The 21,231-nt window shown below is 47.2% G+C and overlaps 1 protein-coding gene across 1 annotated transcript in view; it reads right to left on the bottom strand.

The window, feature by feature from the left end:
* SH3PXD2A (SH3 and PX domains 2A) overlaps positions 1 to 21,010 on the bottom strand; it is a 272,067-nt gene extending 251,057 nt beyond the window's left edge. The window contains exon 1 of the mRNA XM_080402560.1: positions 20,845 to 21,010. Coding sequence (XP_080258686.1) covers positions 20,845 to 20,916 — 72 coding nt within the window. The 5' untranslated portion in view covers positions 20,917 to 21,010. The remainder of the gene's footprint in view (positions 1 to 20,844) is intronic.
* Between the last annotated feature and the right edge of the window lie 221 nt (positions 21,011 to 21,231).

Consider the following 21,231-nt stretch of genomic DNA (forward strand, 5'->3'; position numbering starts at 1 on the left):
TCCTTGCTCTTTTCACTTTAAACCAGATGTTACTATATTTGCGTGTGTGACATTTACACTTAACAACGCAGACTCTGGTTGGATTTGCTGAAACAGGGAACAAACCCATGATTAAACTACTTCCTATATGCAAACATGCTTTGAACATCGTGTGTGTCATGAAGACCGGTGAACTGGAGGCACAACCGCTGCTTGGCCGAGGTCAGATGTGCTTCAAGCTGCAGCTGAGCAGCTGTAGGAGGCAGCTGGCCACTGCCCACCACCACCTGTCTCTGCTCTTTCCCTCCAAGTTACCACCACCTCACATCTGCCAGAGGGACCAGGTGTGCCATCCCTTGAAAATCCAGATGAAAAAACCCTACTAGGAAATGGGCTCTAGTTAATCCCTACTGTTTTGGGAAGAGGGAGGGTGCTGGGGATCGGATCTGCAGGAGGATGTGACCTCTGGCCAGGAGTAACTGAAAGAGATGACACTTTACCCTGGCACAGCATAGCATCCCTGAGCACAGCCCCAGGCTTCCACCGACGGACAGAAAAGCTTCTCTTCCAAAAAAGGAAACAATTTGGGACTTTTTTTTTCTCCCTGATTTGGCTAACCACAGCCTCAGAGAAGTGCAGAGACAAAGAGGGTACAGGGGAGAGGACCAAGGCTCCTTTCTGTAGCTCAGCAGCACTGTCACACTACACAGCAGGAGCCTGACTAGCTCTGAGACCCAAGCCCATATGACTCTCTGGCTGTAGCTGCATAGGGTATTGGAAAAAGGACGTATACCATACTCCTAGATATGCAGCAACAACCTGAAGTCACTCATACCAGCAACATGTGTGAAAGGACAGGGGCATACACCTTCCCCAGCGCTCCTGCTCTCAAGAAATGCAAGTTTAATTGAGATTGAACTAGAACAACAAAATTAAGAACTTAACGTGCATCAGCAGCACTGTGGCTGGAGTCAGGACCCTTGAAGCAATCTTCCCCTGATCAGAAACATGTCTGAAACAAGTAGGGAGGAGCGAGACAAAGGAAACCACCTACAGCACCCAGAGGAAGCCCTTCACAGCCACTGTGATGCAATGCAAGCAGCCCTTCCTTGCTGGGTGCATTACTGTCCTACAGAGTGGCAGGGCTGTCATGGCTTCGTGGCTCAGGCCAAGATCCTCTCTCCTGCACTCTGTTTGCTTCCCACCCGAGCTCTATTAGCAACCAGAAAGCTTTGGACATGCCCAGAGACAGCTAAGACTGTGGCTATGTCTACCCGCCCCAAGTAGAGTTTGGACCCATTTCTACCCACATTCATTTGATACCGTCTTCCTTGCCCTTGCATTTGCCTCACTGCAGAGCAGCTTCCAAAACTTGCTCGTTTTCACCTTCAAAACCAACTTTCTGTCCCACTTAAAGATGCTGCAAAGACAGACCTGGACTGAGGGCAAGCCCAAAAGCCAGCCCAGGTTCCCGCTCTGGTGACACTGGCCTCCCATGCTCTACTCGTCCTTTCTCCAGTGAGCTCCGAAGAGTGGAGAAAGGCTGGGAGCAGTATTAACACATGCCAGCTGAGCCACTGGGAGGCATGGGAAGGTACTGACTGGGCATGGGCAACACTCACCCTGCCCTTAAAGCCACGGTGCGAAGACAAGGCTATACCCTCCGCAGACTTCCTCGCAGGGAGCAGAAGTGACACACATGCCCCTTGGCTACAGTTTCATCCTGTAATTTATTACTGCACAGAACAGAACTCTACCCAGCCTGTCTTCAAAAATAAAAATAGACAGAATTTTGTTGCTGGGACAGCCCCCTACACTCACAGAGCCAGCAAGGGGCTTTTCTCTGTCTCGGTGCTGTCCCCTGACAGCTGAGCTGCCAAGGAGTTGGGATGTGCCGAAGGAGGCATCACAGCTGCAGGGCCAGCTGAGAGCCCAGGAGAAACCAAGCCAGTGCATTCTGCAAAAATTTGTGGAACAGTTGCTCCAGCAACTTTAGTTTCTTGTCCACTACACAGACATCTCTCCCCCAGCACTGATTATCAGCGTCAGTTTGTGCTACCTGGAGAAAGCTAAGCATGGAGCTGAATTCTGACTTAAGTATTCATGTCTGTCAGAAAACTACATTTCTAGTGAACTAACAATGTATTTCACTGGAGGAGTTTTAGGGCATCCTTTGGAATATTACTGTATCTCTAAGACTGAAAGAGACACTTGCTGTATTAGAAACTGGGCCAATTTTCAGGCAACAGTAACGATAGTAGTATTTATATCCTGTTCCTCCTTCCAGCATGAAAGAGAGCTCTTACAGTCTAATAGGACAGCACCACAGGATAATAAAACCACAGCTTGTTGAAATACAAACACAGTCAAAATAAATCAAATTAGGAGTTGTAATTTGAGGGAGGGAGGCATCTCATGTTGTGATAATAGATTCTTCTGCTGGCAAATTCATAGCACTCCATGGCCAGAATCATCGTTAGCATGTTTCTTTGTAAAGATCAATTAAACCAGGGCAGAAATTAAAATATCTTCCCAAGGAAACCCAGTGAGGCAACTGGAATTGCAAAAGAGACCTTTGATTCACCCTTATTCACCAGATGAATCATTTCATGTTGAACAAACATCAAACCACACTGAAGAGATGCAACCAAAAACTCCCAATCCCTGAAGCCATTTCAGATGGCTCAACTAAATCATGCAACAGATTGATCAGATACCTTACCAAAGTCCTACAATTTACCTCATTACATGCATTAGTTAATTCATGGCAACTTTGTATAAACCTTGACATGCACTGCAAGTCAATTTGGGTCAGTTTAGCTGCAATGAAAGAAAGTCTGTCCTACGACCTATTTCAGCAGACTGAGTTTGCAGGCAGTGAGCACCCCACTACTCACACACTGTTACTTACTAAGTTGCAGTAAATCGCCCATGCAATTTAAACTGAGATCAAAGGGAGACCAGATCCCGCCCCTGTAATTCTGGCAATAGCATCTCTTTGCAAGATCAGCATCGAGCGTGTGGAGTCAAAATCACTACTACAGCTCACTGCTCAAGCATGAGGAGCCTCAAGTCCTCTGCCAGCAAGTACCACCCCCACCCCGGACACAAGCAGGAATCCAGATGCCGCAGAGTTAATTGCGAGAGTCAGTTGGGTTTTTTTCTCAGCTGCACACTCCCAGTGCAAGAGAACTAACCTATTGCTGAAAAATCACCTGGGGAAAAAAAAAACGCAGAGGGAACAGTTTTGTAATAAATGTTCTTAATTTTAACTCCCTTTGTTACTGTGATATTTAAAGAAACAACAAGCCTAGTAAGTCCATTATAGCCAGAGTTACACTGCTGATTGTCAGCAATCCCGCCAACCCAATGCCTCCTGCTAATCCCCATCTGCCAATGAGGTAACATGGCCTCAAAAACAGGCCCAGTATCTCTGGCTCATTGTGGTTAATGCTGTCCCACCTCACCTCTTTACACCACGTTTCCATGCCCTCATGGGCACATCTCTGATGTGGCTGGAGAGGGAGCCAGGCATCAGCTGTTTGCCCCAGGTGCTTGTAATCGCATCCGATACAGCATGGCTCGCTTCAGACTGAAAGGTCCCAACTGTGTGACTGCCCAGGAGGTACCTTTCCTTGTCTCCTAACTAGTCAGTTGGGAGCACCGATCCCAGTCCCTCAGGCTAGCAGCTAAAACGATGTGCTCCTTAGGACGCTCAGTAATAACCTAAGAGAGTACTAAGGACAATCATTGTCTTTGCCCCAGAACATATTCACGTAGTTAGAGCAAGGGTGGAAAACCAGGGCCAACCCTGATCCTGGCCAAGACTAGCAGAAAGGACATTGGGGTGGGCAGCTCAAAAACTCCCAAACAGTCCAGTTCCCAGCACACAAGTACTCACCACCTCCTGAGAAAACAGCCTCAGACAGGCCTCCCAAAACCCCAAATAAACCCCAAATCCACCTGCAGGACCACTCTTTCCTAATTTCACCACTGCTCAGTGACAACAGGCAAATCATGCCAAGTCGTCCATCTTACAGGCAAAAAAAAACCCCTAAGACAGATCTGTACCATTTCCTTGCAGGGCTGCACAGAGGTTTCACCAGCTGCATACAAGGTTTTCATGAGTCTCAGAGAAGCAGTTAGCTGCAAGCACATCACCACACTCCCACTAGTAGTCAGCCCTAGTTCCTCCCCACCCCCACATTTTTTAGCCTCTCTCCACATGAACCACTGATGCATCACAAAGGAGCTGTCACCAAACCACCATTGCTATACCAGCAAAAACATCTCACTCCACCCAGAAAGATCGTTTGCAACCTTCTGGTTTTACCTTTAACAAGTTAAAGACTTTTAAGAGTTTCTCTCTCAATCCCCAACGCTGCTACCTATTGCTGACCCCTTCATGGTAAGCACCTACTCCAAGGTGGTTCTGCAGTTTCACTGATGCTTGTGGAGAAGGGCAAAGATAGCAAATATAATTTTAACAAGGGGTCTTTGCACACTTTTCAGCCACTAAAAGTGAGTTTAAGCCTAACAAAGGCAAACCTACTACCAGTTATTACTTCTACCAGTGCTTCTAAAACAGCCCACAAGTCTCAGTGTGAAAACTACTGCCTTAAAATATAAAGGACCGTGTCCTCCTCTTGGGTCTCCCAAAGAAATAAGCCTCTAAGAGTTAAACATCTGAAGGGCAAGCAGGTCTCAGACTGCTTTGAAGAAGCAAGCTGCAGCCATCCCAAAGCCTTAGTTCACTGATAACAAGTCAGTCCTACAACATGTGTAAAAACTGGCTCTGAGCATGCCAGCAAGGACACTGCACAATCTTCATGTCAGGTCCTGGGAATGTTCCCCAGCAAAGGAGGGTGGAGAGACACCAGCCAGGACAGCTGGCCAAACAGCCAGGGTCAAGGATGGCTTTGGACAAGGAACTCAATTCTTTGGAGCAGAGTCAGCACCCAGCTTTGTAAAGGGATAACTTCAAGAGATGCTGATTTTAATGGCAGCAGATCTATAACTGCACAACTTGGACTCATGGGGATTGAAATCCCAGGGGTTACTATGGCCTCTTCCTTACCCCAAAGATGAATGCCAAAATCATTAAAAAAGAACAGATATGGAAGCTGAAAAGAGAGAGCATTTGTCCGAAGTGTCCCGCCATCCGTTTCGGATCATCAACATCGCAAACCAATCTACAAAGAACCTTGCTGATAATCACAGCTATCTCCACCGATATACATGACGTGGCACATCATTTCTGTGTCTGCCAACACTACAAGCTCCAAATGCGACCCTGGTTCTCTTCCCCACGCACTGAGAAACTCTTGTTATGTTTGGCTCCCGCCCTGTTCTCCCTTCACAAAAACAGCATGCTTCCACAACGTCAATCTGGAATTATTTACTGTTGTTGAAGCTCAGACAGAAACCACAGGCCACCTCTCCTCTCTCTCAAGCGGGACACACAGAGGTTGCCCAAATGAGAGGGCTTCACCCGAGCGCTCCAGCACCCCTGCCAAGCATCTCATCGGGCCAGTCGCTGCCCACTAAAATAATCCCCTTCATCTCTCCCGCTCCCAGCCCGAGACCTGCTGAAAACTAGTTTATCTGTGGTTTCAGAACATTGAATAGACACCATCTGCTTAAAATTACCCTCATTAAAGCTAACGTGGGAACATAATCAGCTGCCTTTTCTCTCTTCTGGTTTTGCAAGTGGAGTGTCACTTGCAAGGCTTTGGGACTAGCTCTGAAACTCCCTGAAGGGAAGAGAATGAAGCCATAGAAGAACCATGTTGCTCTCCCACAAGCATCCTCCATGCTGCCACAGCACACTGCTCAGGGACAGGACAGACCCAGAAGCCAGCCTCCTCCAAACCACACCTGATGACATTTGGCAAATCACCCCACTGAGGTCAAACACATTCCCAGGCAGCTGCACCTGGCCCCTGCCAACACGGGCAAGGCTGTACCCAGCAGTGCAAATTAACCCACCACATGCTTAAAGCTGTCCAGACCGATTTGTTGCCAGTGCCTGGGCTAAACAGCTCGCTTGTATCCACCCTGCAGTGACTGTGTGAGAAGTGTGGGGCAGAGAAACCTGTTTGCTCTGCACCTTTGAGGGTGGCCTTTTCTACAACAGGAGGCTACAGCAGCTCAGCAGGATGACGGCTAAGAAGGAATGTGATCACTCCCTACAAAACATCGGAGAGAAATGGGATGGGAAGTCAAGCCAAACTGAGAGCAAAGAGACCTGTTTACACAAAAGGACAATACTGGTGTGAGAGCAAACAGGATGCTTGTGAATAAGAAGAAAAGTCTACGCTGGACATCATTAACCATCAGAAGTCTGAAGCTTCCAATGAAGCCAATCCAACACCTTGAAGGTTCATACGTAGAAGTGAAATACGCTGGCACATGAACCTAGGTCTGTCCCAGGTTTAAGTTCTACAGTCCCAGCACCCACTCACAGTGCTTTCAGCCATAACAGAAAAACATTTTCCCACCAGCTCAAATCATCCACTAGCCTGTGACAGCTCTGAGGAGGCACTTCTGCCAGGAGATTAATTAGTGCAAACACAGTGCTCTCACTGTCTGACCTGCCTACCTTGCAAAAAGGTGCTGGTGCACAAAGTGTTGGTGGATCCTTGGATGAAAGGCATTAGATAAGTACAAAGCCTGAATATATATTAATAGTAATATCAGACATGATATCGCTACAAAAATAAATTGCCACTTGACCCAAGGCTGGGAAGCAGAAAGCGATCTGCCAAGGCACAGATGTGTGACACTAGTCCACAAATGTGTGTCAGGATCCAAAAAAAAGTATACAGAGCAGAGGAGGGAGCTGGAAGTGATGATGAGAGGCTCCCTTCCTCACGGCATGCACTGTGCTCCCTAACTTCGTCTGGTCAAGACTCAACGGCTCTCACGAATATCAGCGATACACAGCAAGGCTCAGGAGCCTGAGCTAGCACCATACAGTGAAGGAGTATCTGGGAAAGCATCAGAAGACCCAGGATGGGCCAAAATGAAGTTGTATTCAAGCTCAGCACTCTGTTTTTAGTGAAGCTAGATGGTAACTGCTTAATAGCAACAGAGAGAACACAGTGTGCTTAGTCTTTAGCAATCAGTAAATTAGACTCTCTGACCCAACCACGTATCTTGACTGCTGTGTTTAACAGCAGTCAGTTCTATCCCCAAAAACTTGTCAGGTTTGTTGTTTTGTGGTGGTGTTTTTTTAAAAAAAAAAAAAAGTATTTTTTACTTTCAGCATTAATATCACTTTTCAGCAAGGTGTTGCAGAGCTTAACTACATAATGGAGGAAAAAAAAAATTTATTCCACCTCACACCCAAGAAAGTCGTAATTCCTGCACCACTGCCAAGAGGCTGAACCTGTTCCTCTGCATCATCTCTCCATGTCAGTACCAGAATTCAGGATCTGCATTCAAAAGAGCATCTCCTTCTCCTCTTTCCTCTATTTCAGCTGATTTGGGTTACCATTTCAGACAGGTCTTAGTACAAGGAAGACTGGACTATTGCCAGTTCCAGAAAGACCAACTAGAGCTAGAGATATTTGTTTTAAGCAGATTAGCCCCCAGCCACTGAAGGTAACTTTATAAATCCTTACTTTCATGTCCTACACAGGTACAGCTGGAAATAAATCTAGAAGCAAAACAAGGAACAGTTACAAGAATGTTATAAATGGCTTTATTTTATCTGTGGTGTGTGTTGTTTCTGAAAGTTAAAGAAGTTAATTTATAATGTCAGCCATCTGACAACCAGCTTTTTTAATAGGAACTCAGCTATTGTGTTTTGAAACAAACAGGAGCCAGCATGGGTGGGGTATTGCCCCTGGCTATCACTTGGGCTATTATTTTATCAATTAGGAGCAAGTCTGGGCTGCAATTCTCTTCACCTTATTTTGCACACAGGAACTCATGAATCCAAGAGTGTGTCTTCCCTAAAGTCACCAAAAGATGAAGCTTTACAAACGCATCCTTGCTAAATAGATACAGGAACCCCATCTAAAATAAGTAGGTTGGAAAGCGGTAGCCACAATTGCTAGACTCTACACATTTCCCATAAAGCATCCATAGGCTTCTGATGGACACAGAGACCAGAACACAGGCAGCAGTGGAAAGAAAAAGCCTGGGAACACAGATAAAGCCCCAAAGTGAATGGACATTTACTGACGACAGCACTGTGAAGTTGGCTTTGGTGCTTGGCTCCTGGTAAAGCAATGACATAATGCTGTGTTTACTAGCAGGGAAATCTGAGGGTTGGAAATGGATCTGTAAAAAAAAACCAAAACACTGACACTGTTTTTTGACAAGCCAACAGATTAACATCTATTGTCACTGGGGCAAGGCCAAACTTGGCTGGAAAAGGTCCAGGAGTTTGATGTCACTGAGAGGCTTGCAAGGACGTCAGCTAAAGACTGTTCCCATGTCATCTCAGCATTTACTGCTGTAGTACTGCCTAAAGCAAGCTATTAACCACCATCACCTTCTGTTTAACCCTTTCTGTCACAATATGCAGTGAAGACAACATGATGGCCTTTCGGCAATAGGGGTTTGATCCAGATCTGCTACAGCCCATGTTAACCAGACACAGAAGATCGATAAAGGACCAGAAAGGACAGGGTGCTGGCAGATAAAACACACATTCAATCAGGTTCGGACTGTCAGTTCCTGTGCTAGTACTAAAGTCGCTACCTTTCTACAAATAGAAACAGTGGGCACCACCTCCTCATTTGATTCCTTTGTAACTTTTCAAGTCCTCTGTGAAGGCCAGTTGCACCCTCACCCTGGTCTGAGTCAAAGTCTTTATCATAACCCAACCAACACCTCTCACACACACCAAGATAGCCAAGAAGTTTCAGCTCCAAGGACACCTGAACTCCCGTAAGTGTCAGTGCCTGGTAGTAAAATAATCTCCCTCTACTCATCAGAAGAGTCAGAGCCCCGACGGCTTAGCATCACTATGTGGTAACACGGTTGGCAGACCCCACAAAGCTCTCAGCCCACAGGGAAATCTTTGTGTCACCACTCCTCAGGTGTAAAGGCTGCGTTAAGCAATTATCAGTGCTACACTCAGTCCTTCTACAAAACCTTAAAACTCAGCAGAAGGCCCTGGTAATCACCCACAAGAGGGTCTCCACTCAATACATTTGGAAGATCACCTAGTACTCCAGGGTTAAGACAACAGGAAATAACCCCATGCTGTGGGCAAGAAAAAGTTTGTCAGAAGAAGGGGGGGAAAACTCAAGTGTATTCTTAGGGTCTGGCCAGGACTGTGGCAGCTCCAATGTGACCTAAAGATTCTTTGCAAACCTCTGCTTTCCACCTCATTTCTTTGACCATGCCTTCTTCTTGGTCAAATGCAGAGCAACACAGAAGCTAAAGCCGAAGCAAAACACAAGCAAGCACACACAAAGCCCCCAGTTCCTACCAAACACCAGCACACTCTGCCAATACATGAAGAGAAGAATTATGTAAAGCAGGAATCCCAGTGTTCAACCTGGCCAACACCCAGGCGCACAGATACACAGCATCACTCGCAGCTGAAAGGACTGACAGAAAATCCAACGCTGCCACAGCCAAGCAATTTAGCCAACACCTTCAGCAGTTAGGCCAAGGGCAATGCCTTGCTCCCATTCCCAGGCTGTATGTCCTCAGATCCTGCTTGCTTGGGCCACAGCCTCCATTCTTTCAGACAAGGAGACTCCCTCCAAGACGGCAGTGCCTCTTGCACACGAGTACACGCTGTCACTATCCAGTGCCCCTGGTAAACAGCCATTGTTATACAAAAAGCCGCTGGTCCTTATGCCAAGAGGAGAGAGGGAAGTTTAAAGACAAGACTGATGGATGGACTCTCCTGCCCAGATCATGACTACCGCAATCTCCAAAGGTTACTACCCATGACAAATTCACTTAAAATATTTTTAGTTTAAACCAAACTATTTATACTTATCTTGTCCGTGTTAAAGGATGAAATACAAGCCACAGCTGCCCAGCTCAGAAACAAGTGGAAAGCTGCTTCCCCAAAACAGTTCAGCATTTTGACGTAGACTGTTACAATCACACAGACAGCAGCAAAAGATTAAACTGAAAAACCTCTGCTTGAGCAGTAACAGCCGGAAGACTCTTCCATATGCCTGAAGAGTATTTCAGAAGCTGGCTACTGCACTAGATTCCTTTTGAGTAAAGCACCCTGTGTTGTCTTTATAAAACACCTTTTGCTGAAGCATTAGAGGAAAACTTACCTGGATTCAGAGACAGGAAAGAACTTGCAAAAGACATCCAGGGCTTGTAAAACACAGAAGATACAGGATTGCTACTCCTCGGACCACGGAAAACCAGCAGGGACATTCCTCTAGAATCAGTCACTTTTTACTCCAGTCAACAGCTCTGATCTCTTGTTATTAACAGAAAATCAGCAGCCCTTTTGTTAACAAAAAGAGATTATTACCACAAATGCTGGTTCAGGGATTCTGCCAGTTTCACCTGATATAGATGTATTTATAAAACACTCACACATAGAGCTTCCCTCCTATTCCTGGCTTTCCTCTGCCCTGTCCCAGAAGCCAACACCAGAGCCAGTTTTAATCCCACTTGGGAAAATGCTGAACTCCAGTCTTTCTTCCTGTGACATGTTTGAGAGATGGGAGGAGGGAGATGCACTGAATCTGCTCTCCATGGCTTTCTTCCAGGAAAATACTTCACATATCCTTGTTTGTTTGTTTTTAAATGCTAAGTGATTTTAATGCCGGTGAAAGTTGCTGGTGTGACAGCCCTGGGAAACTGCAGGCCTCCCGTTTATGCACTAGCAGGGGCTGTGCCAGCTGCCCTGCTTCTGCTGAAGAACAGGAGCTCAGCTGCCTCTTGTAGCATCTATCCCATAAGCACTCCTCTGTTCAGGCTCCTCGAGATGAGGCAGGTGGCAAAGAGTGCCAAATTTTCTGGCAAAGGAAACAGACTGAGCTCAGAGACGGTGCAAAAAGCACTCGCAGGGCAGGGGAACGGAAAAACATTGAAAACTGATTTTTGCTTGGGGTCACAGGGGTCTACTGTGGGCTTGTGCCTGCTGGAAAGAGGAAAATCAGGAAAAGCCTTCTACCCACAAAAAATGCATGCATTAATTTATAAATAATAATAGAACAGCTTGAGCCAAGGAGTAGGAAAATCCCATGGCACGCTGAGGGAACAGTTAAAAACCTCATCTTCACAGTGTTAGGAAAACATTTAGTTAATTCAGAGCTCTCTTGTTGCATCAAACTCCCGAGGGTACAAGAATGCCTGGCAAGAAGATCTCACCTCTGCCAGTGAGCTTTTCTGGCAGGGAATACAGAAACACAGGAGAGAGATCAGACAGCAGCAGACAGCAGCCTACTGCCCATGCCTTCCTCCCAGAACGACCATACGCCTTGCTTCCCCCTCAAATACCTCCGCAGACCCCGGGACTCCAGGACAGGAAGGAATGCCCTAGAGGAACAGACCTACAGCTGGCAAGCATTGCTGGCACCCTAAACCTACATTTCCTCACAGGGGAATGTAGCTTTTGTATCATCCCGTTGATTACAGTGCCTGCTGAACGCTGTCAGGGAAGCAGCGGTCCGACTCCCACTTCTGGCTAATGACATGGCCTTGGCATCCTGCAACTGCTGCTCCCAGGGGTGGACCTGCTGGCAGAGGAACATGACCCAGACTCGGGGGTTTCAAAGCCTATGCTACCCTTAGGTAACACACGCATCTTTACACTTCAGAAAAGGTGAGAGAATCCCGTTGTCTTTTCCACAGAGCACAGAGATCCAGAGAGGTTAAACAAATAATCCAAGGCCACACCACCAGTAAAGAGGACCCACAAGCTCTTCAACCACACTACACAATGTCTTGTGTGTATCACACTCGACATTAATGTATAAACTTCATAAACCATCCAGAAAGGTTTGAACTAACGTTTGCGTTTGCATGACCTGGGCAGTGGAGAACCACGTTTCCAGTATTTCAGAAGCAGCTATGTGAGACTTCTGCAAAGGCAGTGTGGAGGTCCTGTTTAAACACAGCCATGGTTAGCAGAGTTTTGGCATGTTTCTCCCTATGAACATAGATAGGGATGTTTTCCTTGCAAACAAGTTTGCATCAAGCCTATAAAATCATACTGCTGACTGCTGCGAGCGTAGGAGCCTAGTGCATCACCGCATTTAGTTAGTGTGGTTTATAGGGAAAATAAAACACACCCCACTGGTCAGAGAAACAGTGCCAGCAACATATCAAAACATGATTATCGCTACTTAGGTTTCAAACAGTATGTATAGGACCACACATGTACTAATGGACACTTAAAATCTATGAATATTTTATTCCGTCCAATGAGTCAGCCATCACAAACTGAAGAAATTGCATTATAATATTGAATGTTACTACACAGCATTACAGCCTTATCGTGAAGCCATGGTACACCCAGAGCCTGCGCTAGAGCAGTCGGTGACTATTAAAACCACTTTTAATGGTTTTAATGCAGAATACACTGCAGCATACTAGTGCAGTATGTGGAATACTGATGAAAACGCAGACTTGGGGATGTGTACTCTGCCCACAAAAGTAGAATGCTCCCAGCCTAAGGCCTTGATTAGCTGGCTACACATTTGAGTTCCTCTTCCAAAAACTGCAGTAAGGAGTAGCTTTGCCAAAATCAATAGCTCGATAAAACCAAGAAGATAAGCTTTACAATTGTCACAAAGGTGACCCTAAGCGTGAGAGCACCAGTTAACGCCACCACCTTCAAGCACTTACAGATAGTATCTCTCTGCTCAGCCTTCACCCCAGGGTAACTTAAAGTGTTATTACAATATCCTTCTTCATACCAGTTCTTTGCAATGATGCCTAGATGACCACCAGGCAGCTGGAGTTACCATTATGGTGAGAGGATTACCTGCTCAGCTAGCTGGCTCTGTCTCACTGCCCCCACCTGCCTGTATCTGTGTGTCACCACTTGTCTCAACAGCCCAGCACAGAGACCATCTTGCTGGTCTGTCTGACCACGCTTTGGCACAAAAGCATCCTTGCTCTATAATAAAGTTTCTTACTTTATTTATAATAAAGCACTCCAAAAAAATCCCACATGTATAAATACATCCAATGAGTATACCATATTACTGACATTTAGTGAATGTGAGCTTGAAAGACTGACTAGATTATTATTGCACATTCACCTAGAAGGTGGTGCAAAGAGTGAGCAAGCAAGCTGAAGCGGGAAGGTTCTAACTAGGTTGCAAGACATTACAGATCCTTTCCGATGAAGGAATCCAACTGGTTTCCTTTTGCCTCCCCCCACCCCACCCCAAATGTGATGATGTCCCTGCCTAGCAAAGAGTAACAAAGAGATCCGGAAGGATATATTTTTGCTTTTATAGTAAAGGCAAAGGGAGATGCACTATATTAAAAAAAAAACAGTAATTACAAACTTCTCAGTAAAACTTTCAATAAAGCCTTTCTCTAGAGGTGTAAGCCAAGGCCCAGGGAAGTTACTGGGAGTTGTTTTTCCGTTGACTTGACTGTATTTGGTTTTGACACTACTTGATTAAACAGCAAACACCAACAATTTCAAACAGTATGCTACTGTGCAGCTCTTCTCCATGTAGTATTTACACAGCATGCTCTGGGCAAAAAGGTGTCAGCTCTAGCTACAAGAAAGCATTAAGCTTCACAATGCCAAACAACACATGACGCTGCCAGCCCCTTCTAATAATTCTGCTTTTCTACGTGGTTACTGGGGACCAGTTCCCTTTGTGTGAGCAGGCGTGGATGAAGAGGATACGGCATGAAAAACGAAGATCAAAAAAAAAAAATAGCAAACCATCTCACATTAGAAGGTCCAGCTGTTTCCTCCCAAATGACTAAATTAGAGAGCTTGTACGTCACCTCCTGCCTCAGGTAGGGTCACATTGAATCCGTCTTCCTGTTTAATCCATACAAAATGGGAAATGGGTTTTGAGGAAGACAATGACAGAATACAAGAGTAGTATTTTTTCAGGCTACACAATTTTATCAGAAAAATTGCAAGACTGCTTTGGAAGCCAAAGAAAAGAATAGAAAATGCTGCCACACGCTCCATGGGTGGCCTTGGGCCAACCACTTCACCTCTCTTTGCCTCATCTTCCCAAGGAGAGTACCAGCACATAGCCCACCTCACAGGGATTGGGGGAGGGCAACACCTTTGAGCTGCCTGTCTCCAAGGGCTGGGTGCATGGGTGGGATGAACAGACAGGCTGCTCTGGGATGCAGGAAGCCTGGGCTCCATTTCCTATTCCATAATTTGCTTCCTTAGGATGCCTGTTCATCCCTCTCTCCGGTCATCCCTTCTGGGAAAAGGGCATGATTTAGTCTCTCCATTCCTCCCCCTTTTAGCTCAAAGGGTTGAGACTGACACAATTTTTACTAAGCTGTGTTGCACAAGTGGGCCCCAGCACCCACCCAGCCCCCCACCCACCCCCCATGCAGGGCTCTTAGGGAGCCAGAGGTCACCTGCAGCTTTGCAGCAGCTGAAAGCATCTGTGCTATCTCTGCAGACAACTTCTTTCTGGAAACCAAGTCCCAGTAAAAGTCAGTAGTGCCATCTTCGTCGCTTTTAAAATGGAATTAGATGGCTTTTAGAGTTGTTGCCCCCAGCTCATGGGCTTGCTAAAAGCTTTTCTCCAACCTTCCTTTTTGCTGCCCTCCCAGCACACTGCAGGCTCAACCAGTACAGGCAGCCTGCTGGGATGTAAAGCCTCCTGCCTTACTTCATTCTACCCTGATAACAACCAACAAGGACAACTACCTTGCCTCTGTTGGTTTTTAATCCATTCCTAAGGTTGGGGACAGCCATTTACTTTGCAAACTGTTGAATTTCGATACTAGTCCCTTGGCTGAATGTTACCAACCCACAGTTCTGCTGGAAGAAAGGACTGTGAGTGCTCCCTGATCTGCTGGGCTACTCACTGCCTGCTGAAGCAGCACTGAGTTACAGAGGCAATAATTGCCAGACACTGCATGATGAAAAGCAGGTAGATGCCTACAGCATCTGAGCTACTTGGCAAGCCTGCTCTGAACAAGTTCAAAGGACTGTGCCTCTCTGGGGCACTTCCTAAGATAAGGCAACATGGAAAAGACCTCCAAGAGAGAGAATCACACGCAGGTATGGCACTGGAAGGCTACAAGGATGCTGAGAAAGGGAAGAAAGCGAATCTCTCAAGGCAGTGAATAGGAAAAAACTATACGTTATCTTGGCTTCATGAAACAATGGTGCCCAAAAAGTAAAAAAAAAAAAAAAAACACACACAACACAGCATAGAAACTAAAACCTCTGCTGTTAGGGAAGAATTTTACTTCAACAAGCAACCATCGAGAACTGGTTGCAGTGATAAGGAAGAGACAAGTTCTCTGAGCACTAATGGGTGCTGGCAGCTTCAGACTAGACAGGTTTGATCTCTGCCTCCCACTGTCCCTGCTCCTCTGGCTATTTGGGAGCAGCGGCAGAGCTGAACTAACCTTCAGACAACTGTCTATTCACAGCTTCCAGGTATTTCAGAAATACTGATGACTTTTCTTCCTGACATGTTTCAACAGACATCAAAAAACAATGAAAATCGTCTGCAAAATCATAAGATTTGCACCTAAAACAGGCAGTGTGGGGAAAATTATCCTTAAAGACATGTGTCTACCCCAGCAGGCTGGTGGTCTACAGACAGAGAAAGCCACTGCAAGGGAGTGGGAATGTTTTACCCCAACCTGCTTTCTCCTGAGCTCTCCTCTGCTCTGCACACAAGGGATCACAGCCACCTTTGACATAACCCTTGCCAATGCACAGAAGTTCAGTTCTGAGGAACGATGAAGTCATGGAGCAGCCTGCTAATTTTCTGGCTCTTTCCCAGCACCCCAGGCAAAGATAATAGCAATAATAATTCGACCAGCGAGTCAAGCTGGATCATGGTCCCTGGAAGGAAAGCCACACAGGGTACCTTCATGGGAGAAACGGGAGAGCAGAAAATGGGTCATAAGTCCTAAACAGGTGCTCCATCTAACACTGCCTTCTGATTCACATCAGGTGCCTCACTGCACTCTACCCACAGGCCACCAGCCATGCGAGCTCCAGGTACGTCACATCCTGTTCTGGCTCAGAGCCTTCAGCTCTGCTAATTAAAAGGGACAAAAAAAAAAAAAAAACCAACCAGGCTGAGCCTCTCTTACCCATAAGCTGCTGGTACTCCTAGCACAAGTGGCACGTGGAGCTCCTCAACTCAGATGTGCAGGCAGGGCCACACTGGACAACCCATTTGATGACCCAAGCAGGGCGAATCCAGCTCCTTCCCCCATGGTACCAATAAGGGACCAACACAGGCACAAAGATCCTTGCCACTAAACTCACAGCACATCCAGGGCCTCCCCATCAGTGCTAGTCTTTGTGTAACCAGCAGCTTGCAACAAAGAGAAATAAAGCCACGAAGATGTCGGATCGCATCAGAACAGGGCTTGACAGTACATGTTTTTTCCTCAAAGCATGCTGACATTTTACAACAGGTCACTTGTGACGAGGACACTCACATTCTCCTTGGAATAGCGCCGAAACCCAACACAGCAGCCCTCAATCCCTTACAATTCAGCAATGCCAGCACACTGAGAAGGTCAGCAACCATATCCATACAGCGCAGAGGTTCCTACAAGAGTGATCCTGAGACATTCAGTGATGGCATTGGGAAACAACTACCCTGGGGAAGAACTGGGACAGTACACAGGCATCTCAGAGGAATAAAATCAGCAATGCACCTCACTAACTGGAAAGAAACCGGGCAGCCACTGGTAAAGGAAGAGTGTTTTACACTCCGTGCTGTACAAAGCTGAAAAACACACAAAGTCCAACTACACCAGGAGCAGAGTACCAACGGAAGAGGAAATCTGTACTGATGTATCCATCCCCGCCCTTGGGATAACACAGGCACATTTAGAGACCTCCAAAATGACCTCAAACATATAAACTTCTAGTGAGATAATGCACATCAGTAACTACTCAGTCCTCCACAGAAGAGCAAGTGGTCAGGGAGAGGGGTGGGGGATCCCATCTATTTGGCTTCTAATTCATGTCTGCCATCTCCCAGGTCCTGCAAAGCTGTGAACAGGTGAAGATGCCAGCCCCTTCTCACTTCCCTGAGAGCAGGATCAAGCACATCTGGTAGACAGAGGCTCCCTGCAGGGCTTCTAAAAAGAGTCAGATGTTTTGGTGAAGGGTCAGCTATCTACCCAAAGATAATCTGGAAGCAGAGAGAGGAGGGGAGGAAGTCTTGTTTAAGCTCCTCGACGGATGGTTAAAGGAGGCAAGCATCAACAGTGGGTCTCTTTAAATAGAGAATGCACTTCTAGTTTGGGATTATTGCATGTTTAATTCAGACAACCACAATTCCAGACTAAAAGCCAGAGAAGCTACCCCATAAACAGATCAAACTTCAACAACCCGGAGAGGAGACTTTTCGGACTGTAAAACTTAGCAGGGGCCAAAAGGGGATTTGGATTTTGTTACCAGCTTTTTCTCTTCAGAACAATTAACTGACACCTTCAACCGTCAACCACAGTGTCCTAACCCACCCAGCTTCACCACAGCACTGCTCAGCCAATGTATAAACCCTGCTGCACCAAGGGTCTTTCCAACAAACCCAGACTTGACCTTCCTGACATTGTTCTTGTTAAAAGCAAAGGGGGAAAGCAAGAAGATTGAACGTTTCTGAAGCATTATCAAGCATAAATCAATTTTTAAAAGACCATCAGTATGGAGTAAGAATAGGCAATTAACTTAGAAAGCCAAAAGCTGTAAGAGCAGCAGTATCTTATGTTAAGGATATACCATACAAAAGGCATGTGGTTATTGATCCAAACTTCTGTATATCCTTTCACATGCTGCTATCCAGGGCCCCCAGCCAACCAGGTAGTGTCGTGCTACCCAGTTGCTGACAGGAACACAGAGAGAGGCATTGCATATCCCTTGCCTAGCAGCAATTTCCAAGGGAGGGAGAGTGCTGGCTGAGTTCCTATCAAATAGCACTGGATCCAAGATTTTAATCTCTTCTCATTTGAAAAGCCCTGCATATGTTCCAGTAAGGTATTAATCTCTTCAGAAGTTTCACACGCAGGGATCATAGCAGAGGATATATGTGCAAAGCCACCTTTTTTTTTTTTTTACACTTTCTGGAGTCAAGGCCAAAAGAGCTATACTTGTATCATGAACGACATCTGCTCCAGGGAAGGATTCTTGGCATCAAGGCCAAGCAGTGCAGGGGCTTATGTGCTACTCACATTTAGCCCTCTCCACATGCTCACAATGCCTAAGCCTTGCCTTCATCTCTCCAGGCACCACCATGGCCCTGAAAGATCACAATTAAAAGGAAAGGGAGTCACATTAAAACACCTGCAACTATGTCACCATCCACCAGAGAAACACATCATTAATCTGATGCCAAGGCACAAGTCACATGACCTTAAGGCATGGCATGAAGGTGTTTACGGATGCTTGAGGTAGAAAGGCTTTTTGATATTACAAAGCCATATAAGGCATACGGGACCAAGCTTTACGCTCTCTGAACTATCCACAGGTAATGGAGAGAACTAAATCCCAAGTCACATTTATATTCATTTGAGAAGAAAGCCGTTGTTTCATGTTAAGGAAAAGAGCACAGAACCAAACTAATGGCAATCAATGGATCAGATGCAGAGAATTAAATTCTTTGACAGTGCAGGTTCACTTTCAGTGAGTTACTAAGGCTGCAGCACATGCATCTGCAGCAAACTGCAATCTAGGAAATGGAGTCCAAGACTTTCAGACCTGTGGGCCAATTCACTCATCTAAAAGAAAGAGATTCACAAGGACGTGGATGACTTATTTTTAACCGAAGTACTCCAATGTTTGTTTCTGAACCAAGACCCTATTTGTGCTGAATACCATACAGCCAGAGATTGAGAGTAAGTGGGACAAAAGGCAGATGGAGCACCAGTCACCCAAACCACCATTTAGTTTGTGACTTTTCTGGCCAAGAACCAGACATACAGGGATGTGGAACTGTTGTGCAAAACACAATATTAGAAAAGGTGTACGGAGAAAAGAGTAAAGGGGAAGAACCAGATTTGCCACTAGAAACATTAAAGAGAGCTTCCTGGAACAGCTTAAGTTATTGTTATTAAAATGCAATGGCTATGATCATCAAGGAAATACAAATTTGCTTCTACAAGCAAACGGGAAATATTGTTTTTCAAAACTGTAAATAAAGGATTTAAAACCTTGTTTTCTGGTTATTTTCCAAATAAGAAATTAACATCATCGATTTCTCTTGGCAATCAGGAAGGTATTGTTACCAGGTCTTTTGTATATCTTTGTGCCTAGCAGATGTACTTTTCTGATGCTCAATTGCCGCCACCTTTCAGGTGAGATAATAGCCTGCAGCCCTGTCAGCCACAATTCACAGCAACAGCTTGTAAAAGCTCAAGTAGCCTTTCCCACCCGAAAGTGGTAAATGAGTAATTGACTGAACGCACAGGTCCAGCTGGCAGCCCGAGAGAACACGAGACCTAATACATCCACTCCTATGAACTGGGCACAAGATGCTTAATTCCACGGTAGATGAGAGCTTCAGCTTTACATCTACAAACCAGCGTCTCTCAGCAACATAGTGCCCTCTAGCCTTAAGCTAGGTTATGGTTTAAGCCTTAGAGGAAAAAGCTCGGTGATATGAAATACTAATACAAAGCTTTATGTCCGATCTTTGGCCTTACCTTTCAAACAACCCACCCAAATGCTGACCAGCTCTGAAAAAAACCTGGAAGACGTGCAATGCCAGGAAACGCAGTACACTCAGAGCGATTTCACACCAGGCACAACACCTCCTCCGATTCCAAAGCAATACCAAAGCTGGATGCTTTATCTTCTCTATATGCAAGGTCCACCCTTCTCTGTATCAAAAATACGGGTTGTAATTGAAAGAAAGAGTTAAGGATTTGGTGCAACTCAACCCCTGAAACAGCCAGAGAGAGAAGATGCCTTCTCAACTTATGTGGATAGGCAATAGCTGCTCCACCATATGCTGCAAACTTCGGCAGGCAAAGACACTTCTACAGGACACCCTGCAATACTGGAGTCTGGAAAGGTTGTTAGAAGTCCTCCTGTGATGCTGCGCTATTGGCAGGAAGGTGTGAAAGGAGGAAGGTGAAAAAGAGATGAAAGAGTTGCCAGACGCCGAGTCTACTTTGATAACCATGCAAACCAGCTCCCCCCACCGCAAAAAAAAAAAAAAGTTCTTGATGTAACTCATGGGAGAACAGGAGCGACGATGCATTCGGCAGCCCTGGTCTGACCCAGCAAGCTGCAGCGGCTGCTCCGCTCCCCGCCGGGCACCCCGCAGCGCCCGTGCCGGGATGGAGACAGACCGGGCAGCCGAGAGACCTGCCCCGTCCCGTGCTTAGCATCTCGCTGAGCAAAGAGGGAAGACCCACCGTCAGAAGGAAAGGAAACTTCGACACGATAACGTACCAGGGAAAAAAAATAAAAAGTTAAAAAGCCAACGGCCCAACGGGAGAAGGAAGGGCGAAGAGAAGGAGCCGCGCTCCCGCAGCAGCTACCTGTCCGCACGGCTGCCGGAGCCCGCGGCCACCTCACCTGCCTCCCCCGCAGGGGCCGGCCCGGGCCAGCGGGGCCTGCCCGCAGTCAGGGGGGCTCGGCGCCCCGCGGCAGCACCCCCCGCCCGGCGGGGCACCCCCGCGCCCGGCCCCGGCCCGGCCCGCCGCCCCCCCGTCGGCAGCAGCCCGCCCCGCGGCGGGCCGGGGGCTCGGCCGGGCGCCGCCGCCACTTACGTAGTGCTTCGAGGGGTTCCTGCGCTTCTCCACGTCCACCACATTGGCGTCCAGCACGCTGTAGGAGAGCATCTCGGCGCAGCCCGCGGCGGGGCTCCGCCGCTCCCTCCCGGCGCTGGCAGCACCCTCCGCCGCGCTGCCCGCCGCGGCGATGCCGGCCGGCACGGCGGGCGGGAGCAGGCAGGGAGGATGCCCCGGTGCCGGCTCCGCCCCGTGCGGCGGCGGCGGCCGCTCCCCCCTGGCGGCGGCCCGGCCCCGCGCCCCGCCGCTGCCTCAGGCTGCGCGGCCAGTGCGGCGGCGGCGGGAGGGGCGAGGCCCGGCCGCAGGCCCCGCCCCGGGGGCGCCGGCGGGACGGGACGGGGGCTGGGGGGGCGGGGAGCCACCGCC

This window comes from Falco punctatus (assembly GCF_963210335.1).
Source record: "Falco punctatus genome assembly, chromosome: 9".
Taxonomy (NCBI): Eukaryota; Metazoa; Chordata; class Aves; order Falconiformes; family Falconidae; genus Falco; species Falco punctatus.